At 44.8% G+C, this 22831-nt stretch overlaps 1 protein-coding gene across 2 annotated transcripts in view; it reads right to left on the minus strand.

The window, feature by feature from the left end:
- Positions 1-1061: 1061 nt before the first annotated feature.
- The window catches only part of LOC122061977 (CDPK-related kinase 3-like), a 54722-nt gene continuing 32952 nt past the window's right edge, over positions 1062-22831 (minus strand). Inside the window, exons 8-12 of one of the 2 annotated variants that reach the window (XR_006134762.1) lie at positions 6133-6240; positions 5873-5935; positions 2393-2560; positions 1932-2121; positions 1062-1676 (exon numbers count right to left, since the gene is read on the minus strand). Coding sequence is in view for 1 of the 2 variants with exons in the window: in XM_042625582.1 (XP_042481516.1) it covers positions 1984-2121; positions 2393-2560; positions 5873-5935; positions 6133-6240 (477 nt within the window). In the remaining variant the exon portion in view is untranslated. Of the gene's footprint in view, positions 1677-1826; positions 2122-2392; positions 2561-5872; positions 5936-6132; positions 6241-22831 lie in introns of those variants that run through there. The other variant, XM_042625582.1, reaches the window with a different exon arrangement.

Genomic DNA, 22831 nt, shown 5'->3' on the forward strand with positions numbered 1-22831 from the left:
TATGGCATGGCTTTTGGAATTATTAGTGTTAAATACTGTCAATGGCCCTCAACTAAAATGGGGATTTTGACTGTGTCCACCCTCCAATCGTGCCTTCCAATCGTGATAGATCCCACGCTCTAAATTTCTGATTATTTGTCGACTCTTTATTTTTTTAATGAGATCAAGTCTTCAAATTAGAGAGAGAGAGAGAGAGAGAGAGAGAGAGCTTTTCTTAGGTGAATGATTGAGAGAAAGCTAGGTTTTTCTTCATCAAAGGGAGATTTAAAATAGATGAAAGTGTTCCTTCCCCTATGGTGAAACATTCACGAACAAATCATAATTATCTGCCCCTATATGTTGAAAGTCTTGAAATAGTATTTATTATTGGTAGAGTTCCATCTGAGAAAAATGATTTCACGGTTTAAGGATTCAACTTTGATCATGGATGAAAGAAAATTCCTAAAGAATAAATATAACGAAAAAAAAAAAAAATTATATTGACAAAAATATTATCCTCACTATGAATCTCACAATCTAGTCACAAATATGTTTTTTTTTTTTTTATCATGTGGTAGACTTAGTGAGCATCATAGCATATTAGACGAGAGTGGATCAAGTTCACGTACAAGAATGTACAAGAACGGCCCTGTTCCGTGGATATAGAATCAATTTACTCTATCTTCATTTAATAAATTCTATATCTACAAATCAAGAGTGTAGGAAAACATTCTCGTACGTCAACATGATCTGTTCACATATTAGACCTCACATCAATTTCATTGGTGTAATCTCATCCAAGGAACATTGGTCTAATCTCATCCAAGGAAGCAGCGGAAGAGAATCTAAAGTTTCACAGAAAAATTTGGAAAAAAAAATCCTTTAAATGAAAGTTAATGACATTTTATAATTTTGTATGCACTTCACATTCTTTTAAGGCATTTTCACCACTTCAACTCCAAACTTGACCAACCGAGTGGATCTAAGGATCCGGATCCTGTCCCCTGTCCAGCCTGCCAGCACACATCTGACAGTTGGGCAGCACTTGAGAATTGAGAAACATGCCTGGATGCTACCAGTCGTTGAAGATCCCCTTGCGGGTGTTTTTGAATAATTATATGGGTCCGCCCAAGATTGCTATTGTAGCAAGTTGTGACGCAATATCAAAATGACATAAAATAATAAATAAATAAAAATGGGATCAGGCATAGGCTTAGCTGGTAACCAGGGCGGAAATCCCATGCCAGCCCGGTTGCTCCCCTATAAATTTTCCTCTGTTGAAAGGAGTTCTCCAGATGCTAGCACAAGATTGCACACCCTAAGGCCGACCCTGATTTTCTACAGTCCGGCTCAGGAAAACCCCAGATGCCTGAAATATATCAATTCCTAGACTGATCCGGACCCAATTTCAGGTTTTTAAACCCTGCTTCCATGTGAATATAGCAACATGACATGCTCCAGAGCACTGTTCAAGAATTGGTAAGGCCGATTCAAAACAGTATACTTCAGCCCTTTCTCCAAGTTTCCGACGATCCTAGCCGATTCAAGCTGGGAAGAAATTGGAACAGGCAGAGAAAGGCCTATCACATTGCCAACACTTTTTACAGTCTATCAAGTGCTCCATTCCCATCTCAACATAAATCCAGATTTCCACCAGGTTTCCTCTTGTTTTGAACAGGCTGATGGGTTGGTTCCAGCTGCACAAATTTTATTAAATGGGTTAGATCTATGGTTCGGATTTATGCCCACCATTAACATAGCGATGGGCAAAATCTGATTAAGGCCCCAACCCATTACCATACAGGTTCAGTAACAATTTGTCAGCTGGATGGCCAATCAATTTTGAATTGCCTCAAGAACCTCTCATCTGAATTGACTATAAATTTCATTTATACACACATTTCTAACCCCACCACCCCCACCCCCCAAAAAAAAGAAAAAAAAATACAAACCTTTCCATCACATGACCTTTGAAATAATTATATGCCACCAGAGCTACACAAATTACTGATGTCTCGTATTTGAGCTGCGGATTGTCACACCATGCAAAAATTTGGTGTACCCAAGAAAACTGAGCTTTCGATCTGAGCTCCTCATCCAGTCGTTAAGTATCGAGTAAGCAGTAGGGGCCAGATTCATTTCCTGCATAAATGGTTTATCAATTTTTACCGAGGAAATTCATATATAATTTATGGGGAAATCTTTTCGGTTTTGGAACGTGGTCTATGCCAGCACTCCCCATGTTTCTATCTCTCCTTCCCCCTATGAGAAATAAAATCTTTGCCCCCCCCCCTCTTTTTAAAACCCTTGGGGGCGGAGAAAGACACAGGGATCGAGTGCTGGTGTAGGCCACGCTCCCAGACAGAGAACATTACACCATAATTTATTTGCTTTAAGTCATAGGTACACATACCCGTGCCAATTCCTCCACTGATACAACTCGATTCCCTTCCAGTTCAAAATATTCAAAAGCCTTGCTCGCAATCTGCTCCCACTTTTCAAGAGCCTCCAGTTGATACGTGCTGATTGCTGCAGCGCAGAACTCTTCAAAGTCCATTTTTCCATGAGAAAGTTGTTCTATCTGAGAGAATAAGAGTTAACATATTACTCGTACTGCCACCATAAACTGCTGTTGTAAGTTTGCATCTCCTAAACTAATGATTGTACAACTACAACAACAACAACAACAACAATAAACTCAGCCTAAACTGAGGTCCAAACAAAAAAAGGGGAGTGAAGAGATGAAGAAATGAGAGATGAGTAATGAAAGAGTCGTCCTAAACTAATGATGATGATAATGATAATAATAATAATAAGGGAGAGGGTTCCCTAAAAGGCAACATGACCCCTATACCAGAGTAGGGGCCAATGGGAGCAATAGTAGAAGCATCAACAGTGGTGGGATTTCTTCCTTTCATGAGGGGTGAGGCAGTAATTTCGTCCCCCACCCCCACCTCCCGCATGTCTGGGTGCAGGGGCCATGCTGCCTTATAAGCTTCTTTTCCCATAATAATAATAATAATTATTAGGGTGCAAGAACCCTGCCGATCAAGCGTAGGAAACGCTAGATGCTTGGACCAATGGGAGGGCGCATGGAAGCAACATCAGTGCACACCAGGGGAAGGGACAGTGAGGTCTTTTGCGCCCTGCTCAGTCTGGGCGTTTCCTAAGCCAGGCTGGCAGGTTTCTTTCTACCATATTATTATAAGATATAAGGTGAAAATGTTTCAAACACAGTCAACACTTCAGCCATTGGATAGGAATATGAGAATTATCTGACGGCTGAAGTGTTGACTGTGTTTTCATATGCGACTATGTATGAAAACCGGTCCCAAATAATAATTGTGACAATACCAAAACAGGTTAGATCAGTAAGTATAAACGAATGAGGAGGAAAAGAAAAGAAAGGAGGAGATAGAAATAGGAGAAAACATGGCTCCCGGTTTGTGCATGACCTCTCGTGAGGCATGATCTCCCATGGTACTTAGTTACGAGGCTTAAACACCACCATAAGGCTGCAAAGCAGGGGGTAAGGCTGCGTACATTCCCCCTCACCCCCCCAAAAAAAAAAAAAAAAAAAAAAAAAGAGACCCTGCATTAAAGGGAGCCTTGAGCACTGGGTTGCTCTTTCTGCTCACCATGACTAGAATCTCAACAATAATAACCAAAGTTGTCAAGATGTCGCCTAGACGCTGTGAAAACTATGTTAGGACTTGGGATTACCACGACAACTAACTTACAAGGATATATTGCACATTACCAGACAGATGAATGAGAGTTCAAAATTTCTGTCAACACTAGCTTGTTACATAACAAACTTTTGATTGGAGGGAGATCGAATTCACAATGGGTTGTGAATTCATTGACGACAAAATTTTATTTATGCAATAAGGAAGGAGGTCAACTCTAAACAGATGTTTATTTTTTACGGTATCAAATAAATGAGAGAACGTTTCTCTCATTCTCAGAATGCCAAAAGAAAATTTACGGGTGGCAAGTATAATGCCCTGACAGCTTCGTTTATGTCAAGATGTATATATGAGCAAGTATTCCACGACACAAACCCACCACATTTAATAAACATGTTGAAACATGACAAAATGACCTATTTAGTGAACTCCACATGCCTGGCTGGTCTAATAAACAGGTCCTGTTTGGGTTGCTATGAATGAGATGCGTAGTGCCCCCCCCCCAACCCCCGCGGCAAAAAAAAAGGGGGGAATTTGACACAATGACAGAGAAAAATAGCTTAAGGTTAATAAATTAAAAAAACATATATTCATGAAATTACATTAAGATATCTTGAAGACCGGTCTTATACATGAGAAAAAAGAGAGATTCAACCAAGCTACATAATCCATTACTGTTTTAACCATTACAAAACTATTTGCTTTTAGTATTTATTATTTACTATTAATAGAAAAGTTAACCAGTCAAATAGGTTGTGAGGGTCCCACCCTCAGCCAGAGCACAATCCATCTATTAAGCAGGTTAGGCATGTCAAAATGAAAATTGACCAGAACATGTGATGTAGTTCAAGAGAACAAGAAGACCAGACCATCAAACTGGACCAAGAATGGACTAATATGTGTAATTTAGAGTGTTCAATGGGTTGTACAGGCAATGGGCTTTATATTTTTGTGTTTACTTTTGTAATGGGCCAATTCTATAAGCCCAAATATTAAGGAATTAAGTCTTATACGGGATTAAGTAGTTAGTTTCGATTTTATGTTTCTTAATCATTAAGAATATTAGGTTTCTATATTTTGGAATTTCCATTTCCTTGTAAGCTTTATTTAGTTGATAGTTTTTGAGATTTCTCCATTAGCCAAGGAGAGTTTCTATTTTTGTAACAAGGTAATTTATAAATAAAGGAGGTAATTCTGAGCCTCCACAGAGAAACACATGCTGTGATAGACAGCAAACCTTGGTGAGATTCCAAGGTGGAGAGAGGCAATCTCCTAGTTGGTGGGTGACCAACATATCCCTTTTTCTTTTCTTCTTCAACTGGTGAATTCTCTTCAGCCTTTAAATTTGTTCCTTCAACTAGTAAGCCTTCCTTTGTTAATTTCTATTGGTTTTTCCTCATTCTCGGACTTCAGTGTTGACCTTTGTTTCTGTCAATTTGCATCTTACTGTTCTGATTGTTGATTCGAACCAAGTCTTCTTCTCCAATATCCTATGCATGAAGCTACAGGGTTAGAGGACAATACTTGATGTTTTCCAGTCACTTTCCTGAATCACACATTTCTATTACCTCGCTCTCTAATCTGGTTTTGCAGGGTGTCTGTTCGGAGTTCAAGTACTTACAGATTATTATTCTCTATTTTACTCGACTTTCTAATTCTGATTTTGATAGTTACTATGTGACAGTGATATAGCTTCCAATGTTGCCATTGGAAGTATAACAGATTTTGGTATTTTGTTCAGCACCCCAGTAGGTAATTTTGACCAGAGTTCTGTTCCCATCAGATTAGTCTGCTGTGAGTTATAAAATATTCTTAATATCAGGTTTATCTCTAGCCCTGCGATTCTGGTTATTCCTGGTTTTCCTTAGCACTAGCACTAGCAATAGGTGATTAAGATACCATCAACATGATTAACAACAACCCAAACCCACTCTTTTCATGTAGTATTCACATGAAGTTGGCAGATACATGTCAGGAGTAGCCAACCCTAGGTAAATTCAAGATGTGTGTTGCAAAATTTTGAAACTAGGTCAAAGCAGGCTAAATCTCAAGACCAAATTATTGAATTCATCCTCGACCCACAGTCTGAATCAACCTGTTCTGCTAATTCCAACAAGAAAATGCACTTTAAACATGGACCCTGGCATCTCATGTCATGAACAAAAAATTCAACTGTGGGCACCAAAAGTATCAAGACGTCTTACAGTGTGTAAAAATTCAGGAACCCTTGCCTCCTTCATGGCATCAGTTGCATTTCGCATGAGAGCCTGCACAGCATAAGGGTAGAAAGAATAATGCATTTCAAATAAGATTCCAGCAACATTAGTTATCAAATAAAGTCATTAAATGGTACCGGCACTTTAAAGCCTCAAGTAAGAAAATGAAGCACCAAATTTCAAAAAGAAGGGTAAAGTTAAATAAATAAACAAATAACAAAAAATAAAATAAAATAAAACCAACAGACCATTTTTAAGTTCTCAAGAGAAACACGCGCATCTTTATGTGGTTCCAACAGCCTATACTGAGCCCTAAGGTACATGAGTTCATCCTCAGTTAGCGCTTTTGATAAAGCCTGCAGCCATAAGAATATCAAGCATTGAAACAAAAATACTAGCTAGGAATAAAAAAGCAGGCTGTGGTCTACAGCATAAACAAATGATAATTCCAGCATACACACCTTCCTCTTCAAAGCAGATGAGAATGGCAGCATTACATTTATCCAACAAAACGTTAATAATGCACAAGATAGGGTTGCAACAACCTTCCAACTTCCAACCAAATCCATTCATGAGGTAAATGGTTTAGTACATCAATTATACAGAATGATAGAAATTTTTAAACATAGTTGAAAACCATGACCCCGGGTCACACTTTAAGAAAAGAATAACCATGAGTGTTCCCACATTATGATTAACACTACAATTCAGGCAATCTTGGTCAGCTGACCCAGGCAGCACAAAAATTTGACATCATCAACACAAAAGGAAAAAAACAATTAATACAGAAAGAGAAACCATAGCTGAGCATAAGAAAACGGAGTTCTTTTATCCACCAAAAATCTTATTTTGATTAAAGGCAAAGGACTAGCAAAATATCATAACAATAATAGACAAAGATCCAATTTTTGCAAGACTCAACTACCTCAAACCATATATGAACTGTGTTTCCCTGGAATTCTGCCAGCATATTTCAAGTGGGAAATAGAATTGAAGTAAAGCCTACTCCCAAGGGTGTACCTTTTCCATCACGAACCATCTAATAGTTTACAATGGACACAAGAGAAACAGGAGACAGACCAGCTAAGCATGAACGTCAAGCAATCACAACCACTAGAGGATTGTCGATGGAGTTTGCGTCGAAGCCATGTGTTCATATTTAATTTAGATATTAAGGCTAGAGCCTAGAGGATTGTTGATGGATCCTTTATGGCATTTTCCTCCCACAGATGAAACTCTGTTGCTTCCTCAGGAATGTTGTGGCTGCTGCCAGATTCCCTTGAGCTGCATTACTTCTGTTGTAACTCAAACAGGTCAAGTTCCTTCACTCTTGATGATAACTACACCAGTTCACCATGGAGGTCTAGTTTCTCATCACAAATTTTAGCCATGCTGTCTCACGCACAGCTGTAGCCAAATAAAGACCTTTTGCAGCCAAACAAAGGCCATCTGACAGATGGTATTCTATGAACTGAACTGAATCCACTGCTGTTTCCATTGATAAACAATTCAGACAATTTCAGCACCCTCCAACAGGACTCAGGTCCCTCAAATGTGAAATCTTTTCTACATAGTTTGCGATGCATGTTCCTCTATTAGAATCAAATGTCATGAACCTTATGGTTGCTCTGTTGGTGTATGATGTCTTGTATTCCGTCGCAGTTTAATCCGGGGAGTACTGGTGCAGCACCTAGACAGGCAGGACGGCGGTCCCGCTAGCCGGTTAGCGGGCCGTGGGGTTGCAAGGGGGGCAGGAGGCCCCCTTGCATAGCAGGGGGTGTAGGGAGGCGCAGCCCCCCGCTCGAATTTTTTATTTGAGGGCAATTATAGTTTAATCCGGATTAGGGTTTTTTCGCTATATATTTGTAGCGAGGGTTTCTTTCTCTGTAATGCATGCAATATTGAGAGGTGTAAAGACGAGCGTTGTAACCCTATTCTCCATTGATAGTGAAGCAGGATCTCATCTCACCGGGGACGTAGGCAACCTTGCCGAACCTCGTAAAATCCCTGTGCATTGTTTGTTTTGTTTTTCCATTATCTTCTGCATCGTTTTAGGGTTGCGTTTCTACATGCTCATGTCATGGCATCGACTTTGAGTTCAATGCCACCAATTGATGGGCGGTGGTAAGACTACCAATTCTAATTCCAATGACACAAAAAACCGTGTCTTTACTCAACAGTGATAAGGTTAATTACTTGAAAATAAGTGCATACACTGGCAACTGACAGCAAATGCATGACCCAAAGTGAAGCTTCTCTATACAACGACATGTTCTATTGTGCCAACACTTTTTGACTCCCGAACCCCATAAATAGTTCAGTGACTTTCAAACTCCACAACCACAAAAATAGCATATGTGACACCCAAGAATACGGCAAGCACCAGACCCGCTTGGGAGATCGGTGAGATGTCTCCACAAAGAATACAGCAAGTATCAGAAAGTTTGGGAGATCGGTGAAGGTGTGCAAACTTTAATCCCACATAACCTAGTTACTGGGCTAGTTGATAACCTCTAACCTCCTTAACATGACAACGCATTTTAAAGCCTTGAGGCCCATGGGCCAGAGAGGACAATATTGTGCAAGGTTAATGGGGCCGAGGGGTTACATAATGGTATCAGAGCAAACCCCGACAACGAGTGGGGCCACAACGGGGACATTGTGCTGAAAGAAGGGAAGTTGTGACACCCAAAAAAATGGCAAGTACCAGACCCGCCTAGGAGATCAGTGAGGTGTCCACACCAAGAATACGGCAAATACCAAAGGGTTTGGGAGATCAGAGAGAGTGTGTAAACTTTAATCCCACATCGCTTAGGGAGAGATTACTGGGCTAGTTAATAACTTCTAACCTCGTTAACATGGCACAACGAGTTTTAAAACCTTGAGACCAATGGGCCAAAGAGGATAATATTGTGCAAGGTTAATGGGGCCGGGGCATTACAGATGACAGGCAATAAGTAGCCATTAGGTTTGATTTTATGCAAATGATTTCCACCAATTTATTGACAACTATCCAACTACACCTAAACAAAAGTAGTCATCGTGACAGCAAAGGAAATCTTATCATCCAGAAAACCAACAATAAATTTTCTGATTAAAAATCAACAACTAAAATATAACTACTCCAAAGCAGTTTATTAATATGCTTCTTATTCAATTAATTTCTAACTACAACAAAATTAGAAAGCCTCCAACTCGAATTCTTGGCTACACCACCCTCTCCAGAGAGTAGAGTAGATAGTGATAGACTGATGGTGTAGACCTCCAACCCCCACCTTCCTGGGGCATAGGCTTCGGGTTGCTAGGGTACTCAATAAAAATACCATCAAAGAGCAAGTCTAACAGAAAGAAAGAGTTAACTCCCATAATTGTACCTGTTCATCTCCCACCCCCACCCCTCAGGAAAATAAAATTTAGAACTACATTCTCTCAAGGGTATGAGGTAATGAGACAGCTTGTGTATTATGATATAGTTTACAGAACATAAATTGGTAGTTGGCACGAGATGGAACTTTTTTTTTAGGGCAGGGGGGAGAGGGTTAAAACTCAGGATCCAGTTTCTACTTGGACGTTGACTATCCCAATCCATCCCCAAGATGACTCAGCTGAGCTGCATTCAATTGCAGTACTTGAAAGCAGGGAGGAAAGTCGGAGTAATGTCTGGAAATAAGGAAATTTAAAATATATAGCAAGCGTTCAAGTGTTCAACTACGTAGATTAGACATTCAATGTTGAGTAACCAAATACCAGAATATTATGTAGCATTTGGAGAAAGTATAACTTTTTTTCCAACTTACACCTAACTATACTCAGGGTTTTAAGTATCGGTGCAAATCATACTGTATAGGTCGATACATACAATACTTTAAATATAATTTGTATCTTCCCTCTATCAATCGATACGATCCAATATGGTACTGATGCGGTACAAATTGACTGAATGATCTTCCCGACAGTTCCTGGTGCTCTAGCCGACCTGCACAGAAGAGAGGACAGGGGAGAGTCAGGCTGACCCGACAGGGGACTCTCCGATGCCTAAGTTAGATCTTTCCACAGCAGATGCTCAAGGAAGCTTTTTCAGTCAAAGAAGTCATCGATCCCCTTTGAGGGAGGCTTACCTTGATATATATACGCTACTCATGGAGGGAGGATGGGAGACGTTCATGGAGAGTCTTGTTAGGCGTAGAGTCCTTGAGGGTAATGGCTCTCTAATGCTGGGAATATTCCAGATCCTAGAGTATACCAAGGGGATACTCCCCTCTTATCTCGGAAATACCAACCGTGTGAGGAGTAGATGTCTCTGGTGACGTGTAGTGAATAAAGTCCCGTCCTTGTGAATAGGGATTACATTTCTTAAATATAGGAGTGGACAAGAGCACGTTTCTAGAAACCTTGTTGTCGACGTTGGGCCGAGGTGGCAGCACGGCTAGATGAGATGCCGAGGTGGCAGCACGGCCTGATGGGGGCCGAGGTGGCAGCACGGCCAGATGGGGGGCCGAGGTAACAACGCGGGCTGATGGAGGGCTAAGGTGGCAGCACGACCAGATGGAGGGCCGAGGTGGCAGCACGGCTAGATAAGGTATCAACGTAGCATTGGTCAGGACACTCCTTACCCATGCCGTGGTTAGGGAGAAATGCCCTCATCACTAGCCCCCCGCTCTAGCGGTTCAGCTCAAATAGCTAGAGCATTAAATTCCGTTGACTTTTAGATTGTGCGTCGTTCGCTCAGCACGAAATGTGCTCGTCCAGCTACGTGACTTGGAGCCGCTATTTCACCTCGGGCATGCGAAGAGACCGCTCCTATTCGCCGTTGATTTCAGCCAGATCCAGCCGTTCATTCTCTACCACCTTCTCCTATAAATAGGGTACATGTTTTTCTAGAAGTCTTGTCATTCGATCTTGTGATAAAGTCAGCTCAGCTCGCTCCTACCCTCAGTGCGGACATTCACAGAGTTTCAACGCAGCCCAGTGTCGTGAACATCGCTCTTTCTCGCTTGTCCTTACCAGTTCGTCTCTTTTAAGCTCGTCCTACAACCAAGTACTATTATGGTTGACTCGTCGATCCTCTGCTCAGCCCTCCGCGTACCCTAGCATTAGCCCTGGAGATGCCAATATGGCGTCCACGCATGATCCGGACTCGCCCAACCAAACCCCCTTGACGACCGTGAGGCCCGGGTAAAATCACCATGAGTGCCGCATTCCCAATCCTTCGTCCTCCAGTGATGATACTTCCAGCAGTCAGGGCTCCGAAGACAGCTCCGGTTTTGACAGCAGCTCCGGCTCTGAGTCTGTGGAGGTGGTCTCACCTGAGACCATCCCAACCAAGGGTGGAGCTAGCTCGGTTGCCCCAACTCAGCCCCCCAGTGCCACGATAGCAAGCACTCCGGGTGCGGGCCCCTCGGGTGCCGAAGTCCCTGAGGCTGGCCTGGCAAAGTCCGAGGGGGAAGTCTCCTCTTCTGGGGAGAAGAAAACTGCGGTCAATACCCCAAGCATCTTGACGCCCAAGGTACTCGACCTGATCTAGAGCCGATACAGCATCCCCGATTACGTGGTGATGAGCGTCCCAAACAAGAACGAACGAGTGGACGCATCTGGAGACGTGGTGGCCCTTTACGATGTTGCCTTCCAGAGCGGCCTGAGGATTCCTATGCCCAAGCTGGTCAGCTTGGTTCTGGACCACTGGTGCCTCGCTCCTAGCCAGCTGACTCCGAACTCATGGAGGACTGTTCTTGGCTTTGAGGTGTGTCTTGAAGCTGGGTCAGACCGCGATGCTGGACCTATTCAGGAAGATGTTCTTGATGAAGAGGCACACCTCAGGGTGGTACTACTTCATCAAGAGGGACAGGGAGAGGGATGGTCCGTACAGCGACCTGAAGATGTTCCTCAACATGCCTTCCTCGGTGAAGAAATGGAAGGAGAGTTACTTCTACGTGGCGATGGAGGGGAACCCCTTCAAGAGCAGCTGGGTCAAGCCCACCCTCTCCGTGCTGAACAGAGCACCTAAGCTCTCCCCAGCTGACCTCCAAACATATCAGATGTGTTTGGGTGGGGAGGCTATGAATGTTCGCATGCTGCAGGATGAAGACTTCCTCCGAGAGTTTGAGCTGAGTGAAGTCCCTGGTGAGGGTCCGATCGAGTTCGATTCATGGTGGTTCAACTCGATTTTTTACAATTTTAGCTTATTTCCATTATTGATCCAGCTCGGCTCTTTCTTGTCTTGTTGTGGTTAATGTGAAGGTAGACAATAAGGCCCTGGCTGCGGCAACAGTGAAGGCGAGGAAGAGAGGCGGCCAAGCAGGCTGCCAAGAAGGCTGGCGATAAGGGCAAGGCCGTGGCGAGCCCTAACCCAAGTGCGAAGGTAGCCCCTCCCCTAGCGAGGGCAATAAGTCTTCGCCCCTGATTATTGGAGGCAAACAAGGGAAGGAGATGCCCCCTCCAATCCAATATTCAACTCGGCACAGGGCTATGGGTTCTCTGAAAGGGAAGGAGCCAGCTGGCTCTGAAGAGAAGGCGCCAGGGCAGACCGGCACCCCTGATCAAGCTGGAGCAGGGTCCGACTACCAGAAAAGGAGGCGCTCGCCCGTGGATGAGGGGCAGCACGACAACCCTCCCAAGGTGGCCCTAACGAGGAAGCAGCCAGCGGATCCCTAGGTGGAACTGATGGAGAACGGCACCATTCTGGACCCCGTTGCAGCTCGGGTTTGGTGCCGCCGTAGCCGTCCCAAGGACGTTGCCCGTGTGAGGAAGTCCGATATCGACTTCTCAGAACAGGTCTACGCCCGGATGAGCGATGTAAGTATTTTCCTCCTCTCATTCTTTGTGCTTACTTGAGTTTCAGGTACTCATAACCCCGCTGGATCCTTGCAGGGTTTTGCTTTTGCGGTTGAGGCCGCTCAACGGTTTGAGAACATAGCCATTGGTCGTGCCAAGGCGGACGACGAGGTAAAGCGTCTCTAGGGGGAGCTCCTGATGGCCACGAGTCAACTGGAGAGAGAAGAAAAAGCCCAAATCTGAGGAGCAAAAAGCGAGATGAGGAGAAAACCGGAGAGCTGGAGCGTGAGGTTGCTAAGCAGCTCAGAATCAACAGCGGCCTTGTCAAGGAGGACGCACTCCAAAGCGAGCTGGCTAAAGCTCATGAGGCCAGCAAAAGGAAAGAAGCTGAACTTCTAGCTCGGATTTCTGAGTTGGAAAAGAAGCATCAGGTCGAGCTAGCCTCGAACGATGAGATCGCAGCTGAGAGGTGGCTAAACTCCGAAGCTGGTCAGAAATGGCTAGTTGATGTCAATGTCTCCTCATTTCAGGCCGGCTCGAAAGATGCCATCCAGTTCGTCCTTCGCAAGATGCCAAATTATGACTTTTCTGAATATGAGCAGCGCGCTCCTGCCCCAGCTCCTTCAATGCAGCTCGCCGGTCAGGCCGAGGTTGGTGAAGAGGTGGCTCAAGTCAACCCTAAAACAACCAAGTGAACCACCTCTCTCCCTCCTGATCAAGCCCCCCCCCCCCACTTTTTGCAATACTAATTTTTTTTTCTTTTTCCCATTGTGGGAGCGATGTAATCTTCTTTCTTCTCTCCTTTCTTTTTTTATAAAAATTCCATTTGGGAGTTGATGTAACCTTTGAGGGTTTCTTCCCTCCTTCATTAATGGAAAAATACTTTTTCTTCACTCATTGTGTCTCTTCAATTTCTGTAAGGTAGTTCCATCATTCAATTGAACTTGATTTGGTCTTGTGTGTCTTAGTATTGCGAAGCATCATGCCTAGACCTGGACCGTAGGGCAAGTATGCCCAATCCGGATTTGGAATTGATGGTGCCGAACTAAAGCTCGTTCTTCATGCCTTAGATGTTAAGGCCTTGAGTTGCCAAACTGGGGTATGGTCTTCGCAGTGTCGAGTTTGAGCTCGGTCTTGGATGCTACCCAGTTGGAGCTCGGTCTTTATGCCTTAGATGTGAAGGTCTTTGAGTCACCAAACTAGGATCTGGTCTTGGTAGCGCCGAGCTTGAGCTGTCTTAGATGCTGCCGAGCTGGAGCTCGGTCTTTATGCCTTAGATGTTAAGGTCTTTGAGTCGCCAAACTAAGGTATGGTTTTGGTAGCTCCGAGCTTAAGCTCTGTCTTAGATGCTGCCAAACTGGAGCTCGGTCTTTATGCCTTAGATGTTAAGGTCTTTGAGTCGCCAAACTAGGGTCTGGTCTTAGTAGTGCCGAGCTTAAGCTCTATCTTAGATGCTGCCGAGCTGGAGCTCGGTCTTTATGCCTTAGATGTTAAGGTCTTTGAGTCTCCAAACTAGGGTCTAGTCTTGGTAGCGCTGAGCTTAAGCTGTCTTAGATGTTGCCGAGTTGGAACTCGATCTTTATGCCTTAGATGTTAAGGTCTTTGTTTCCTTAGAAGAGCCATAGTATATTGATGTGTGGTATGCACTTGGGACAAATACATTGCTTCGAAGTAGAATCTAATCCTCTCCGTGAATAAAATTGAATAACTGAGATATGAAAGCTAAGGTGCTGACAATATAAAATCAACAAGACTAACACCCAATCGATGGGATTTCAATGCAATCTACTGATAAAATTTTTTGAGATTTTTAACATTTCACGCCCTTGATATAGTTGTACCCCCCTGATTCTGCAAGTGGTAAGTACCGGGGCGTACCACTTTGGAGACTATGCACGGGCCTTCCCAGTTCGGGCTTAGCTTGCCTTCACTTCTTGGTTCCGCTGCAGATACTTTCCTAAAGACCAAGTCACCAACCATGAATCCCCGTGATTTAACCCTTCGGTTGTGACTGCCGGACTTTCTGCTTGTATGTTTCATTTCGCACAAGTGCTTCTTCCCGAACTTCGTCTATGAAGTCGATGTTTGCTTAGAGCCCAACTTCGTTTTGTGAAGCTTCGAACACTATTGATCGGAACAAGGCTTGGGTCACCTCCACAGGGGTTAACGCTTCGGTCCCGTATGCCAATCGGAACGGCGTCTCCTTTGTGGGGGTCCGAGCTGAGGTGCGATATGCCCAAAGTACACTGAGTAGCTGGTCTGCCCACTTCTTGGTTCAGCCTCTTCTTTATTCCATCTAGAAGTATGTGGTTGGCTTTTTCTGCCTGGCCATTCGATTGCGGGTGTGCTACAGCAGTGTTTTGGAAATCAATGTTAAAGTTACTGCAGAAGAGCCTGAATTTCCGATTGTCGAATTGTCAACCATTATCTGTGATCAGTACCTTTGTGACACCATAGCGGTATATGACGTCGTCCCTCATGAACTTCTCCACTGCCTACTCAGTGATTTTGGCTAGTGGACGTGCCTCCATCCATTTAGTGAAGTAATCAATAGCGACAATCAAGAATTGGACACCGCCCTTTCCTTTCTTGAACTGTCCTAGGATATCCATTCCCCACATTGCGAACAGGATCGGGGCAGATCACAGAACTAAGTTCTATAACCGGGACGTGTGGTATTGGGCCGTGTATTTGACACTTAAAGCACCGCCGTACGAACTTCATTGCATCTTGTTGCATGTTTGGCTAGTAGAATCCTTGGCACAACACCTTGTAGGCCAGTGCCCTTCCCCCAATGTGTCCCCCAGAAATTCCTGTGGACTTCGCGAAGTGTCTCTTTAGCTTGGTTCGAGGACAGGAACTTCAGCAGGGGCCAGGATATTGCCCTTTTTGTAAAGTGCTCCACCATGGAGGGTGTATTTAGTTGCCCTCCTTTTGACTGCCCTTGCTTCTATCTGATCTCCTGAGAGATGTCCATCTCCTAAATAGTCCATAATGGGGTCCATCCAGCTCCGCTCAGCTTGCTGCGTATTGCTGCACATCAATTCTTGCTCATAGGTAGGTTGGTTTCGTACCTCAAAGTATACCGAGCTTGTACAATCCCCGAGTTCTGCTGTAGCTAGTTTGGAGAGGGCATCTGCTACTATATTTTCCTCCCGCGGGATCTGTACCATTGCGAATGTGTTGAAACTGGTCACCAGACAACGTATTTCTTTCAAATATTTGGCTATTCTCTCTTCTTTGGCCTCGTATTGCCCATTGACTTGGTTCACAATTAGTCACTATGTGCGACCAAGTCGTTTGTCATTACCGCCTTTACCAGTTTGATTCCCGCAATCAGGGATTCATATTCTGCCTCGTTATTTGTTGCGGGGAATGCAAATCTAAGGGTGTACTGTATCATGAATTCCTCATGGCTTCGCAGCACAAGTCCTACGCCGCTCCTTGCTGTGGTGCTGGATCCATCAACAAAGAGTTTCCACTTTCTGTTTGGATCGGCCTTAGGCTCTGCTGCTTCTTCAGTTTGTGCACATTCTACCAAGAAATCAGCCAGTGCCTGGCCCTTGATTGTGCTTCTCGGTTGGAATTCAATGTTATGCTCACTTAACTCGACAGCCCAACTCACCATACGTCCTGCTATGCTGGTGCTGTGAAGTGACTTTCTTAACGGTTGATCAGTTAGTACAGCATTGGTGTATGCTTCGAAGTAGGGCCTCAACTTCCTGGCTGTCACGATCAAAGCCAGTGCAAACTTCTCAATTCTCCGGTACCTTGTCTCTGGTTCCAAGAGCACATGACTCGCATAGTAGATGGGCCTCTGGGTCTTTCCCTCTTCTCTCATAAGGACTGCACTAACGGCTACCGGGAAGGTAGAGAGGTAAAGCTATAGCTACTCTCTAAGCTCTAGCCGGCTCAGCAAAGGGGGCCGGGTTAGGCAGGCTTTGATTTCATTGAAAGATGCTTCGCATTCTTCCGTCCAGCAAAATTGTTATTGACCTTTTCCTCCTTTTAGTAGCTTGAAGAAAGGAAGAACTTATCCCCTGCTCGGGACAGGAACCTGTTAAGTGCGGCCAGGCACCCCGTCAGTTTCTGAACTTCGCGAATGTTTCTTGGCGGCCGCATTTCTTAAATGGCCTCGATTTTGGAGGGGTTTGCCTCTATTCCCCTTTGTGATACTAGAAAGCCCAAGAATTTCCCAGAGGTTACTCCAAATGCACACTTTGTTGGATTTAGTCTCATTTGGTTCTGCCATAGGACATCGAAGGCTTCCTTTAGATCTAGCACATGATTAGTGCCTTTCGCGCTCTTGACCAGCATATCATCAACGTAAACTTCCATATTTCTTCCGATCTAGCTTCGGAACATTACATTCACCATCCTCTGGTAAGTGGCTCCAGCATTCTTTAGGCCAAAAGGCATTGCAGTGTAGCAGTGGTTGCCCTGAGTGGTGAGGAAAGCGGTTTTCTCCTCATCTTCCACCTTCATCTTTATCTGGTTATAGCCGGAATATGCATCCATGAAGGTCAGCATCTCGCGGCCTACAGTCGAGTCTACAAGGGAGTCAATCCGGGGCAAAGGATAACAGTCTTTGGGACAGGCCTTGTTCAGGTCAGTGTAGTCTATACATATCCTCCACTTTCCGTTGGACTTCGGAACCATTACCACATTGGCTAACCAGGTCGGGTACTTTACTTCCCTCACAAACCCCGTGGCTAGGAGTTTGTCAACCTCCTCATTGATGATGGTGTTCCGCTCAATCGCGAAGTTCCTACGCTTATGCTGGACAGGCTTGAAGCTAGGGTTAACGTCCAGACTGTGCTCAATTACGGCCCTGGAGATGCCTGGCATATCAGAAGCTTTCCAAGCAAAAATATCAGAGTTTTCGCCGAGGAAGTTCAAAATCTCGTCGCAGCGTTGGGAGCTCAGCAATGCTCCGAGCTGAACGGTTTTTGACGGCTCGGCCTCAGTGATTGGGACAATAAACAGCTATTCCATTGGCTCGGCTCGGGTCAAGAGGCTTTCATCTCGGCAATCAACAATTTCTACCATACACGTTAGGCCCAAGCATGATTTCTTGACAGATTTTATGAAGTTGGCATAGTATTCCCTAGATTCCTTTTGGCTGGACATGCATTCTTCGACTCCATTGCTGGTGGGGAATTTGACTTTCATGTGCTTAGTGGACACAATCGCTCCAAGGCCATGGAGACCAGATCGGCCAAGGATTACATTGTAGGGTGAGGCAATCTTGGCGACCATAAAAGAAACCATGGTAGTGGCTATCTGAACTCCCTGTCCAATGGTTACAGGCAAGTCTACAACTCCTTCTAGATCTACTGGCGTGCCTGAAAATCCGTACATGGGTATTGGGGCTGGCTTTAAGGCCCCAGTGCCAAGCCCCAGTTTATGAAGGCCTCGTAGGACATGAGGTCAACGGAGGCTCCTGTGTCCACTAGGACCCTGTGGAAGGGGTGGTTAGCCACCACTAATTGAACTACGACAGTGTCGTTGTGAGGCCAGTTCAGCTCTTCTAGGTCTCTGTCAAAGAACGTAATGGGTGGATCTGTTCTGAGGGCTTTGACAGACTGTTCCGTGATGCATACGAACCGTGCGTGCTTTGGTTTTTCTAACTGATTCTGCCACGGGTCCGCCCATGATTGTTAGAATGGCTGGACCCACAAGCTGGTTATCGTACGCGTCAGCTCGGTCCGTGGCTGGTTCCTTAGGCAACTCGGCTTGGCATCGTCTCTCCTCGGCTCGGGCCAGTTCCCATCATATTTCTACTTCAAATACTTGTTAAGGTATCCAGCCTTGATGAGCTCATCAATTTTCCTTTTTAGAGACTTGCAATCATCAATGTCATGTCCATGGTCTCGGTGGTATCGACAATACCGATTGGGATTCCTCTCCTCTGGTTTAGCCGTCATTGGCCTGGGCCAGCTAAAATACTTCTGATCTTGGATCTCTAAGAGCAGGTTTGTTCGGGAACGATCAAGTTCATATCACTCAGATTCAGCTTTGTCAAGCAGCCGATCTGTTCTGTTCTTCGACTCGCGAGAATCGTCCCTAGGCCTCAGAGTCCTTTTCTTCTCCTTCTCTGATTGATCACCCCTGTCAGCTATCCCTCTAGTGGCCAGGACTTCCTCCATGTTGGCTTATTTATTGCACCGTCTCAACAGCTCAGGCATTGTTTCTAGCAAGTCAAGGGCCAGAGACCGGACCAGATCAGGGTGCATTACCCCGTTGCACGTGCTATACGCCACTCCTTCCCATAGGTTTTTTACCTCAAGTGTCACCTTGGTGAATCGGGCAAGGAACTCTCTTATAGTCTCTCTTGCTCCCTGCCTCATGTTCATCACGTTTTGCGTAGTTTATTTCTGCTTCATACTTGCTTGAAAACGTGTGAGGAACACTCTTGTCAGCTCTTCATAGCTGCGGATGGACCGGGGCCACAAGTTCAACATCCATACCAACGCAGCTCCTTTTAATGAGTCTGCAAAGGCTCGACAGAGAATGGTGTCTGACCTGCCATGAACTGTCATGGCTGAGCTGTAATACAGGAGATGATCATAAGGATCTGTGGTGCCGTCATATCCATTAAAGACGGGTATCACAAAATGTGGGGGCAGTTCGATGTCTATCAGTTCATTGGATAGTGCATTATGGGTCGGGTGCCTTTGCCTCTGTATTCCTTCTACTCGGTCAGTAAGGCACTGGATGCGGCTCTCCAGGTCATCCCTTCTCTCCTCAGCTCGGTGATCCGGGCAGCGACGTGCCCTTTCACCTCTTCTTGGGCTTCTTCCTCGGTCTTGGTGACCACCAGGCCGATCCTGACCTTGCCGTGGTGCACCTCTGTTCGGCCTGGTGGGCGAGCCCTGACCTCCATGGGGTTGATCTTGCTGAGCTATCCCCTGGGAGTTCTCGCGTTCTTCTCTGTGCTGACACGCGCCTCTAGTGAGTCTTTGAGGCGATAGCTAGCGTCTTCCTACCCAGGGTGGGGATCTACAGGCATCATATGTCTCTGGACTCCGGTGACGTGCGAAACAACGAGCTCTCCCATTCTGGGAAGGAATGGGACCTTGCCTGCGCCCCTCGGTAGGAGACCGGGGTGGTACCAAATAAGCAGTGCGTGATGTTTTGGCGGACCCCCTCGTTGATTGAGGGGTGACACTGTTGTCAGGAGATTCGTCGTTGAGTTGTCTGCCCAGAACAGGCCTAGGCAGCTGAGCTGAACCAATCCGAGTGCCGAGCCGAACTGACGTATGAAGTCCCGCACCAATGTTTGTCGCTAACACCTGCAGCTGCAAGCTCTGCATCTGCTCTTCCATATTTTGGTGAGTTACCCGGGATGATGGGACATGGCGAGATAGCTGAGGGTTTTGCTCGTGCTGATCTCCCTCTCCCTGGGCAACTTGCACATCAAGCCGGGTTTGTTGGGGCCCTCGTGGAGGGGTCTCTGCTGGGACATTCTCCTGCTCTGCCATTTGTGGTGAATGGGGACGTCCAAGTGGTAACTCGCTGGTGGATCTTACTCGTGTTGTCGTAGAAGAAACGACCTTCTCACTCCTTAATTGCATTGGTCCAAGGCAGCTTTTTGTAACAGTTTCCCACGGACGGCGCCAATCTGATGCGGTAAAAATTAACTGAATGATCTTCCCTACAGTTCCTGGTGCTCCAGCCAACCTACACAGAAGAGAGGACAGGGGAGAGCCGGGCTGACCCAACAGGGCTCTACGATGCCTAAGTCAGATCTTTCCACAACAGATGCTCAAGGGAGTTTTTTCAGTCAAAGAAGTCATTGATCCCCTTTGAGGGAGGCTTACCTTGATATTTATAGGCTGCTCATGGAGGAAGGATGGGAGACGTTCGTGGAGAGTCTTGTTAGGCGTAGAGTCCTTGAGGGTAATGGCTCTCTAATGCTGGGAATATTCCAAATCCTAAGGTATACCAAGGGAATATTCCCCTCTTATCTCGGAAATGCCAACCGTGTGAGTAGATGTCTCTGGTGACGTGTAGCGGATAGAGTCCTGTCCTTGTGAATAGGGATTACGTTCCTTGAATGTAGGAGTGGATAAGAGCACGTTTCTAGAAACCTCGGCCCACATCAGGCCGTATTGCCACCTCAGCATCTCATCTGGCCGTGCTGCCACCTCGGCCCGACGTCGACAACAAGGTTTCCAGAAACGTACTCTTGTCCACTCCTACATTCAAGGAACATAATCCCTATTCACAAGGACGGGACTCTATCCACTACACGTCACCAGAGACATCTACTCCTCACACGGTTGGCATTTCCGAGATAAGAGGGGAATATTCCCCTGGTATACCCTAAGATCTGGAATATTCCTAGCATTAGAGAGCCATTACCCTCAAGGACTCTACGCCTAACAAGACTCTCCACGAACGTCTCCCATCCTCCCTCCATGAGCAGCCTATAAATATCAAGGTAAGCCTCCCTCAAAGGGGATCGATGACAACTTTGACTGAAAAAGCTCCCTTGAGCATCTGCTGTGGAAAAATCTTAGGCATCGGAGAGTCCCTTGTTGGGTCAGCCCGGTTCTCCCCTGTCCTCTCTTCTGTGCAGGTCGGCTAGAGCACCAGGAACTGTAGGGAAGATCATTCAGTCAATTTTTACCGCATCAGGTACCAATATAGATTTATACAGGTAAGATACACTCGGTACGCCTCCTTTAAACCTTATAAAAAAAATTGTGATTGACATACAAAACCAAGAGCTATTAGAGTTGGTTTGAGAGTCGATTGGAAATTTGTCTCTCCAATGTGCCTCTAGTTTTTTGGAACCCTAGAAGGGTAGAGGCCTCCAATAGAGCAAGCTTATTAAGGCATCGCCTTGGCGATAATGCGGTTTGGTGAAGCTAAGGCAAGCATATGCCTCTATGCATACATATAATGCGACTGCCTTATTGAGTAAGGCAACGCCTTATGATGCTTTATTACCTGGGTAGTCGCCTTATGTGTTAAATTGCTAACATTATTACTTTTTTACCTTTACATGTTTTATTATTGATTCCATTTACTTGTTTGTTATTGGTAGTGTATATCAGTTCTGTACGCGCTGCAACACTGGATCAAACAATCAAGGCTTTAGATAACAAAGAATAAGTGGAATCCTAATCGCAAAACTCATCTTGCCTCACGAAACCCTTGATTGAAAGAGAGAACCGTCCCAGATCCCATCCTACATCAATTCCGGCAACGGCAAGTCGACAGTTGTTCCTCCTACCTTCGGCGATTATTCCTCCTTCCTCCAGCATTTGTGGCTTCAACAAGGTAAGAGATGTAATTATTTCAGTTATTTCTTCTTCTTCTTCAGTTCTTCTTTCATTCTCTGTTTTTTTTCTTCCCCGATTTTTCTTCTACTTATTCTTCTATTTCTTCTTCAGTTCTTCTTCTCCTTGCGGTTATCGGTTTTTTTTTTTTTTTTTTGATTTGTTCAATTTCCATCTAATTCTTTTTCTATTATTCTTCTTCTTTCAACCTCCTCTTTTTTTTTTTTCCAATTTTTCTTCTACTTCTTCTCCTTCTTCTCCTTCTTCTTCTTCTTCTTCCCCTTCTTTCGGTTCTGCTTCTCTTTTTACTCCCGTTCCTTTAGTCTTTTCAACGGTACTCCCCCAATATAGTGACCAGTTCCATCTTTCCCCCGAATTTCATCAGTTCCAGGCTCAAGTGCCTGCTCATCCATCTTCATTCCAAAGGCCTTTTTTTATTTTTCTTCTATTTTCTTCTATTTATTCTTCAGTTCTTTACCACCCTGTTTCTTCACCTACTTCTTCTGTTTGACAAATGACAAATACTTGCAACCATATAATGCTACATCAAACTGTACTGATTCAACTTCTTTCTCCCAGAAACTTTAGTGTTGGTTTTACCCCTAAGGGCGATTCAACCTGTACATTTTGAGGATGAACTGAATATTGGTTTGGAGATTTGAGCTCACCTTGTTGTCGGTTCTTGTTCATAACACCAAATCTGGTTGCAGACTAATTAGGTTCATTTGCTGCTTGCTCTTTCAACCTGTACAGTTAAACATAGACTTATTTTTCTTTCTTGTGAATTCCAGAATGCTCCTCACTTTTCAACTTTAAATATCATTTAATTCTTATTACTGTCCTCCTTTATTTCTTGATTCCTGTACTTTAAAAATCATTACAGAAT

Source organism: Macadamia integrifolia, chromosome 14, assembly GCF_013358625.1.
Source record: "Macadamia integrifolia cultivar HAES 741 chromosome 14, SCU_Mint_v3, whole genome shotgun sequence".
In the NCBI taxonomy this organism is placed as follows: domain Eukaryota; kingdom Viridiplantae; phylum Streptophyta; class Magnoliopsida; order Proteales; family Proteaceae; genus Macadamia; species Macadamia integrifolia.